The sequence below is a fragment of the Antennarius striatus genome, chromosome 21, assembly GCF_040054535.1.
Source record: "Antennarius striatus isolate MH-2024 chromosome 21, ASM4005453v1, whole genome shotgun sequence".
NCBI classification, from domain to species: domain Eukaryota; kingdom Metazoa; phylum Chordata; class Actinopteri; order Lophiiformes; family Antennariidae; genus Antennarius; species Antennarius striatus.
In genome coordinates, this window is record NC_090796.1 from 17,703,119 (window position 1) to 17,712,500 (window position 9,382).

At 46.7% G+C, this 9,382-nt stretch overlaps 1 protein-coding gene across 1 annotated transcript in view; it reads left to right on the plus strand.

Annotated features, from left to right (window-relative positions):
• Positions 1-401: 401 nt before the first annotated feature.
• LOC137588791 (transcription elongation regulator 1-like protein) overlaps positions 402-9,382 on the plus strand; it is a 21,487-nt gene continuing 12,506 nt past the window's right edge. Inside the window, exons 1-5 of the mRNA XM_068306070.1 lie at positions 402-501; positions 1,185-1,399; positions 5,166-5,252; positions 5,553-5,685; positions 9,292-9,382. The exon at positions 9,292-9,382 is cut by the window's right edge and continues 47 nt beyond it. Coding sequence (XP_068162171.1) covers positions 1,199-1,399; positions 5,166-5,252; positions 5,553-5,685; positions 9,292-9,382 — 512 coding nt within the window. The 5' untranslated portion in view covers positions 402-501; positions 1,185-1,198. The remainder of the gene's footprint in view (positions 502-1,184; positions 1,400-5,165; positions 5,253-5,552; positions 5,686-9,291) is intronic.

Below are 9,382 nucleotides of genomic sequence, written 5' to 3' on the forward strand. Positions count from 1 at the left end.
CCCCCTGTCCCTCAAGAAGAGCTGAGGTTCCTCAGGAGCCTCCAGGAGCTGCAGTCTGGGTCTGCATCAGGGTTGTAGCTGGTCTCTGAGGAGCAGACCAGGAGAACATCATCAATCAATCAATCAATCAACATTTATTTACAAGGCGCTAAATCACACCGTCATACTTTCCAAAGCGCTTTAACAGAACCCAACAGAACCTCCAGAACATCAGCAGCAGTGGCGAGAAAAACTCCCTCATTGAGGGAGAAACTCCGGTCAGGACCCAGACTCTGGAGGGCAGCCATCACAACATGTGTTAGTGATTGGCTATCAACAGCTGATCAGTAGGTTTGATCAGTGGATTTCTCGTCTTCTGGACGTTTTCACGTCTCTTTTCCCGACTGAATCGTTGTTTGGAGCTCGGCTCTGAAACGACTCCCTGAATCCTGAACTAATTATTTCTGCCACCAACCAGACGGCAGAACCTTGCGTTTCCATGGAAACCACTCTACCTGTCAGGTGTGTCACGTTAGCAAGCGTTAGTGTTGATGTTGTGAGAGCTGCCTGCAGCCGATTGGACGAGGCCTTTAAAGCGTGTCAGGTGACGTGTTGCCGTGGCGATGCTAGTATTAACGATGCGTTTATTAATGACTTATTGATGCTACATTTCCGTAGCGATGGTGTGGTTCTGCCTCCAGAGGCCCGGCGCAGAAAAACAGAAATAAAAACAGCTCCTGCTAATTTTTTATTTATGTTTAGTTCTCCTGAATTATTTTGTGGGTGATGAAGAATCTGATGTGAGTCTTCATCAGTATTTAGCTCGGTTCTGATCCGGTTTGAGGGGCTCAGCTGCTGTTTACTGTTTTCTGATTTCAATTATTCATCCCTCACTTTTTATCTCCTTTTTATTATTATTATTAATTAATTTATTAATGATTATTTTCATTTCTTTTTTGTGATTCGTCCCTCACTTTTCATCTTGTCTTTCTGTGACATTCATCATTCTGTTTCTGCTTTTATTTTGAAGATAAAATCCTCACCCTCCGCTCGCAGCCTTCTCTGTGCAATGCATCCTGGGAATTGAAGACTCTAACCAGGAAATGCATTTTTTGGCCAGTGTTGCTTGTTTGTTTGTTTGTTTGTTTGTTTGTTTCTTTGAATCCCGTTGGTGGTAAACACATTGAATCCCATCTGTCTGTCAGGCGGTGATGTCATCATGATGCTGCCAGTCTCCAGATTTAAAGGGCAGCCAGTTGGCATGGTAACCACCACAATACCCTGGCTGTCGGTTGGCAGCGAGCCCCGCCCCCACTGGCTGTGGTTGGCCAGCTGGTCAGCTACGATGTACCAAACCACGCCCCCTCTGGTCTTCTACCCCCCACCTGTGTGGATACCTGACCACACCCACCTGGTACAGGTAAGACACACCCAGTACGAGTAACACACACACACACACACAAACATTCACCTGGTAAAGAAAACACACACCTGGTACAGGTAACACAAACCTGGTACAGGTAACACCCACCTGGTACAGGTAACACTCACCTGGTACAGGTAACACACACCTGGTACAGGTAATACTCACCTGGTACAGGTAACACACACCTGGTACAGGTAATACTCACCTGGTACAGGTAACACACATCTGGTACAGGTAACACACACCTGGCACAGGTAACACACACCTGGTACAGGTAACACACACCTGGTACAGGTAACACTCACCTGGTACAGGTAACACACACCTGGTACAGGTAACACACACCTGGTAAGGTAACAAACACCTGGTACAGGTAACACACACCTGGTACAGGTAACAAACACCTGGCACAGGTAACACTCACCTGGTACAGGTAACACACACCTGGTACAGGTAACACTCACCTGGTACAGGTAACACACACCTGGTACAGGTAACACACACCTGGCACAGGTAACACACACCTGGTACAGGTAATACACACATGGTACAGGTAACACACACCTGGTATAGGTAACACACACCTGGTACAGGTAAAACACACATGGTACAGGTAACACACACCTGGCACAGGTAACACACACCTGGTACAGGTAACACACACCTGGTGCAGGTAACACTCACCTGGTACAGGTAACACACACCTGGTACAGGTAACACACACCTGGTACAGGTAACAAACACCTGGTACAGGTAACAAACACCTGGTACAGGTAACACACACCTGGTACAGGTAACACTCACCTGGTACAGGTAACACACACCTGGTACAGGTAACACACACCTGGTACAGGTAACACACACCTGGTACAGGTAATACACACATGGTACAGGTAACACACACCTGGTATAGGTAACACACACCTGGTACAGGTAATACACACATGGTACAGGTAACACACACCTGGCACAGGTAACACACACCTGGTACAGGTAACACACACCTGGTGCAGGTAACACTCACCTGGTACAGGTAACACACACCTGGTACAGGTAACACACACCTGGTACAGGTAACAAACACCTGGTACAGGTAACACTCACCTGGTACAGGTAACACACACCTGGTACAGGTAACACTCACCTGGTACAGGTAACTGGGAGAATCTTCACAGGATGTCCCGTCAGCTGATCCCCCCTCCCCCCACAGGAAGATTTCACCATTAGAAGCTGTGCATGTTAAGTGCGCTGGTTCCTGTGTGTTTCTGATTGGTCGGGCTCTGTGGGCCATGCCTCCCTCCTGCTGTGATGATGCGTCTCCTCGCCGTCTAGACGTCACGCCGCCGCCTGGAGATGAAACTTTAATGACGCCTCAGGCGTGAAGAACCCGTTTCATTAACGGCGCCGCCTTAACGATCCGGCACCGCAGGAGCTGCAGGAGACATCAGACTGAGGGGGGGCTGCAAAACCAGACTGGATCCGGGTCCAACCGGATCCTACTGGATCCAACCGGGACGGTCCTGCAGGTTCTTCTGTGTGAACCTTCAGCTCCGCACACCTGTTCTGGTTCTGTTGTTCTGGTTCTGTTGTCCTGGTTCTATTGTCCTAGTTCTGTTGTTCTGGTTCTGTTGTTCTGGTTCTGCTGTTCTGGTTCTGCTGTTCTGGTTCCGTTGTCCTGGTTCTATTGTCCTAGTTCTGTTGTTCTGGTTCTGTTGTTCTGGTTCTGTTGTCCTGGTTCTGCTGTTCTGGTTCTGTTGTCCTGGTTCTGTTGTTCTGGTTCTGCTCTTCTGGTTCTGTTGTCCTGGTTCTGTTGTCCTGGTTCTGTTGTTCTGGTTCTGCTGTTCTGGTTCTGTTGTCCTGGTTCTGTTTTTCTGGTTCTGTTGTTCTGGTTCTGTTGTCCTGGTTCTGTTGTTCTGGTTCTGTTGTTCTGGTTCTGTTGTTCTGGTTCTGTTGTCCTGGTTCTGTTGTTCTGGTTCTGCTGTTCTGGTTCTGTTGTCCTGGTTCTGTTTTTCTGGTTCTGTTGTTCTGGTTCTGTTGTCCTGGTTCTGTTGTTCTGGTTCTGTTGTTCTGGTTCTGTTGTTCTGGTTCTGTTGTTCTGGTTCTGTTGTCCTGGTTCTGCTGTTCTGGTTCTGTTGTCCTGGTTCTGTTGTTCTGGTTCTGCTCTTCTGGTTCTGTTGTCCTGGTTCTGTTGTTCTGGTTCTGTTGTCCTGGTTCTGTTGTCCTGGTTCTATTGTCCTAGTTCTGTTGTTCTGGTTCTGCTGTTCTGGTTCTGTTGTTCTGGTTCTGTTGTTCTGGTTCTGTTGTCCTGGTTCTGCTGTTCTGGTTCTGTTGTCCTGGTTCTGTTGTTCTGGTTCTGCTCTTCTGGTTCTGTTGTCCTGGTTCTGTTGTTCTGGTTCTGTTGTCCTGGTTCTGTTGTCCTGGTTCTATTGTCCTAGTTCTGTTGTTCTGGTTCTGCTGTTCTGGTTCCGTTGTCCTGGTTCTATTGTCCTAGTTCTGTTGTTCTGGTTCTGTTGTTCTGGTTCTGTTGTCCTGGTTATGCTGTTCTGGTTCTGTTGTCCTGGTTCTGTTGTTCTGGTTCTGCTGTTCTGGTTCTGTTGTTCTGGTTCTGTTGTCCTGGTTCTGTTGTTCTGGTTCTGCTGTTCTGGTTCTGTTGTCCTGGTTCTATTGTCCTAGTTCTGTTGTTCTGGTTCTGTTGTTCTGGTTCTGTTGTCCTGGTTATGCTGTTCTGGTTCTGTTGTCCTGGTTCTGTTGTTCTGGTTCTGCTGTTCTGGTTCTGTTGTTCTGGTTCTGTTGTTCTGGTTCTGTTGTTCTGGTTCTGTTGTTCTGGTTCTGCTGTTCTGGTTCTGTTGTCCTGGTTCTGTTGTTCTGGTTCTGTTGTTCTGGTTCTGTTGTCCTGGTTCTGTTGTCCTGGTTCTGTTGTTCTGGTTCTGTTGTTCTGGTTCTGCTACAGGCGGCAGTAAAGGATAAACAAACAAACAAACAAAGGACTCGTGTCCAGACGAGAGCAGACGCTCCTGAGGCTCAGCTCCTGTTTGTGGAGTCGTCTTGTTGTTTATTTTGCTTTGTTGTTTGTTTGTCTTTCTTTTCTGTTTGTTTGTTTGTTTCAGTTGTTTTATTTTTATTTCGTTAAACCCTCTTCGAAGCGGGGAGGTGTTGTAATGTCAGTGTTCAGTAGTTCGTCCACCAAACGTCTCCACAACTGTTCTGACAGAAAGATGAGACAAACATGACTCAGGCAGGAGGGGGGATGAAGATGAGAGGATGACCTTGAACTTGAGAAAATTAGGTCAAGGTCAAATTTTAACTTTTTGACACTGAGGAACCGGATGAGATAGACAGATGAGGGAGAAGGCAAAACCTACTGCTTTGATCAATGGTCAGTGCACTAGCTTTGATCTTTGACTTATGACAGTAGGTCAGAGCAGTAGCTTTGATCTTTGACCTATGACAGTAGGTCAGAGCACTGGCTTTGATCTTTGACCTATGACAGTCGGTCAGTCGATCTTTGACCTATGACAGTAGGTCAGGGTAACATTTTGAACTCAGGGGTGTCGCAGGATGTTTCAGTCTGTGACTGCATCGGTTCTAGTTTAATGTTTAGTTGTTCTTTCCGTCCCCCAACAGGTTTGGCCTCTTGTCAGTTGTAAATAAGAACTTTGTTTTGAACCTGTTCTACCTGTCTAAATAAATCAATAAATAAACAACAACATGATAAACAAACAGATCTTTTGTGAACTCTGACCTGTTGTTGTTGTTTCAGTGGGAACGTCCAGCTGTTGAAGTGGTTCGTCTCCTCCCTCCGTTCTACCACTCCTCACATCTTCATCGTCCTCATCCTCTCACAAAGGTACTGAAACGCACCAAACACACACACACACACACACACACACACACACACACACACACACACACACAAACACACACACACACACAAACACACACACACACACACACACACACACACACACACACACACACACACACACACACACACACACACACACACACACACACACACAACACACACACACACACACACACACACACACACACACACACACACACACACACACACACACACACACACACACACACACACACACACACACACACACACACTCATGCTCTCGTCCTCCACTGTGTGCAGCTCTCTGAAAGCTGGATCTCACCAGAAGATGTTTTCCAAAGAAGAGACAAACCCCTCCTCCTGACCAATCGGATCATCCAGAGGGCCAGTAGCCACGCCCCGCAGATGAGCCTGCTGGTGTCTCCCCTCTCAGGTAAGGGCTCACCTGTCATGCCCGGTAGCGCCTGTCAGAGCAGCCTTCTGATTGGCCAGGATGGTGGTGTTTTTTGCTGGGATCTGCTGTCCAGGAAGGGGATAGGGTTCCAGGACGGGATTAGACTGGACTGGATTAGACTGGACTGGTCTGGATTACACTGGTCTGGGCTAGACTGGACTGCATTAGACCCGACTGGTCTGGATTAGACTGGACTGGATTAGACTGGTCTGGATTAGACTGGTCTGGATTAGATCGAATTAGACTGGTCTAGATTAGACTGAATTAGACTGGACTGGTCTGGATTAGAATGAATTAGACTGGACTGGATTAGACTGGTCTGGATTAGACTGGTCTGGATTAGACTGAATTAGACTGATCTAGATTAGACTGAATTAGACTGGACTGGTCTGGATTAGACTGTATTAGACTGGTCTGGATTAGACTGTATTAGACTGGTCTGGATTAGACTGGTCTGGATTAGACTGATTTAGACTGGTCTGGATTAGACCGTATTAGACTGGTCTGGATTAGACTGTATTAGACTGGTCTTGATTAGAATGAATTAGACTGCATGGTCTGGATTAGACTGGTCTGCATTAGACTGTATTAGACTAGTCTGGGTTAGACCGTATTAGACTGGTCTGGATTAGACTGTATTAGACTGGTCTGGATTAGACTGGTCTGGATTAGACTGTATTAGACTGGTCTGGATTAAACTGAATTAGACTGGTCTGGATTAGACCGTATTAGACTGTACTGGTTGTGATTAGACAGGTCTGCATTAGGCTGCGCTGGACCAGTTTCGGTGACATTCCAACAGGAAGTGAGCGTCCTATCAGCTGGCGTCTGGTCTTGCTGTGGTGTTTCCCTCTGGAGTCTCTCTCTTAATGTGTTTGATGTTCAGATGCAGTCGGGGGCTCTGAAGCCAGAAATATGCAGATTAAATTTGCTTTATTCGGGGAAACGTAGGCGTGGGTTCATTTTCCTGCAGAACGGCTCCTCCGTCTTCAGTTTGTCAGGATTGATTTGTCTCAGAGTTTCATCTCAGTTACGGACAGAAATGGTTTCAAGAGAGAGACAGAGACTCAGAATGAATGAGAAATAAAAGAAGACGAATCTGGTGATGGGGAAGGAAAGGGGGGGAAGGGAAGGGATTTTTTTTTTGATTTTTGCAAAAACACTTTAATCACATTCAAACATTTTACAATTTTACATTAGATGAAAGCACTAAAGTGCTTCAGAAGAAGAAGATTTTGTGCAAAAAAACTTCACATTCAAAATCACTTTCAGAACATTTTACAATTTTTCATTAGAGGAAACTTCAAAAACACTAAACACCAATAAAGAAAAGGAAATACAATTTAAAAATTAGTGCATTATAACAGGAAGTTTGCAAAAGTGAGGTGGTCATCAACTAAAGTGCACAGGACATTTTTGTAACACCAGATGTTCCTGAAGTTATTCAGGTCTTTTGTCATTTTTTCTAGTTTTCAGCGACATCTGATGTTACAGCAGAAAACAGGAGCTGCTCCTGGAACAGTCTTGTTTTCAGTTCTCCTCTTCCTGGTCACAGAAATTGTGAAATTTTGCCTCCCCAGAGATAAAATTTAAAAGCTGCCACTTTCTCTGATTTGATCTATTGTACCCAGCACCATAGATGGATTTCCTGATACTAAAATTTTCACTGAACAAATCAAAACCATTGGTTAGAAGAGTGAAGAGCACTGAAGTCTCCCACACCCACTGAAAGCATGACAGACTGTCTCCTGAAGGGGACAGGAGGGACACTGGCTGGACACCGCAGGGTTAAAAACAGAGATAAAGCATTGGAACCGACGGCACCATGCAAAATCCTCCACTGGAGGTCGGCTGGTTTCTTCTTGAGGGGGGGTTTGTACAGAAGTCTCCACTGTGGGTCAGGTCCATTTCCTGTCATCCTGTTGGCCCAGGTAGTAGGTGCTCTGTCACACAGGTTTTTCTTGTTGATCACTTTTACACATTGTCTGTACAGTATTTTTTTGTTGGCCGTGTGCAGGCTGATCTGTCGTTCATCTCTGAGGAGAGGACCCTCCAGTTCTCCAAACAGGGGACTGATGTGGACCTCAGGGAAAGGGTCTTTGCTGTCTGGTACAGTCCCTGTACTTTAGTCCAGGAGGAGGCTCCTCTCCTTCCCGGAGAGTCTTTGCCTCCACAGTTGTAGCCCCCTCTGAGCCCCCCTGGTGGACTGGATGTTCAGCAGGGAACTCACAGCCTGGGCATCTGCCAGCGCAGGCCCGGCGTTGTCCACCAGTTGCTGGAGGGTCATGGTCCTGGTTCTGCAAAGCGCTGTAGACAGACCAGGTAAAGAAAGAAAGAAAGAAAGAAAGAAAGAAAGAAAGAAAGAAAGAAAGATTTTTTTTTTTTGATTTTTGCAAAAACACTTTAATCTCATTCAAACATTTTGCAGTTTTACATCAGATGAAAGCATTTAAGTGCCTCAGAACATCTTTTCCAAACAAACTTCAATCACATTTAGAACATTTAGAACATTTAGAACATTTAGAACATTTTACAAATTTTCATTAGATGAAATTTCAAAAACACTAAACACTCAAAAACATTAAACACCAAGAAACAAAGGGAAATACAATATAAGAATTAGTGCATTATAACAGGAAGTTTGCAAAAGTGAGGCGGTCATCAACTAAAGTGCATAGGACATTTTTGTGACACCAGATGTTCCTAAAGTTATTCAGGTCTTTTGTCAATTTATAGAAACCAAATTCTAGTTTTAAGCGACATCTGATGTTACAGCAAAAAACAGTAGCTGCTTCTTGAGCGGTATCGTTTTCAATTTTCCTCTTCCTGGGAAAGAAAGAAAGAAAGAAAGAAAGTAATCCATCCATCTTGGTCTTACATCAATAGCTGTGGCGTCGCACTGCTTACTTCAGCTTTTAGGCTTCACAAGTTTGATTTCTGTCTGTTTTAAAGAAAGAAAGAAAGAAAGGAGGGAGAAAGGGAAGGGAAGGGGACCTTCGACCTCAGCTGTTTACCAGACGCCTCTAGTGGGCGGTTCCCTCCTGGTGGAGCCCTCTAGTGGGCGGTTCCCTCCTGGTGGAGCCCTCTAGTGGGCGGTTCCCTCCTGGTGGAGCCCTCTAGTGGGCGGTTCCCTCCTGGTGGAGCCCTCTAGTGGGCGGTTCCCTCCTGGTGGAGCCCTCTAGTGGGCGGTTCCCTCCTGGTGGAGCCCTCTAGTGGGCGGTTCCCTCCTGGTGGAGCCCTCTAGTGGGCGGTTCCCTCACACAGATGTTCTACTGTCTTTGGTTCTTCCGAGACTGGAGACGGAACCCATCAGTTGGTCACATGATCCTATTGAGGAAGTAAACGTGGCGTTCAGGAACGTGGCGTTCAGGAACGTGGCGTTCAGGAACGTGGCGTTCAGGAACGTGGCGTTCAGGAACGTGGCGTTCAGGGGTGTGGCCTTCAGGGGCTTGGTGTTCAGGGGCGTGGCGTTCATGGGAGTGGCATTCAAGGGCGTGGCCTTCAGGGGCGTGGCCTTACGGGGCGTGGCCTTACGGGGCGTGGCCTTAAGGGGCGTTCGTTAATTCCACACGTTTGTCTGTTCAGGTCGGATTCCGAGACACGCAGCCAAGACCAGAGACGGCGAGCCAGAAGACTCCACCTCCTCCTCCTGTCCCCTCCCACTGCACCTCCTCTC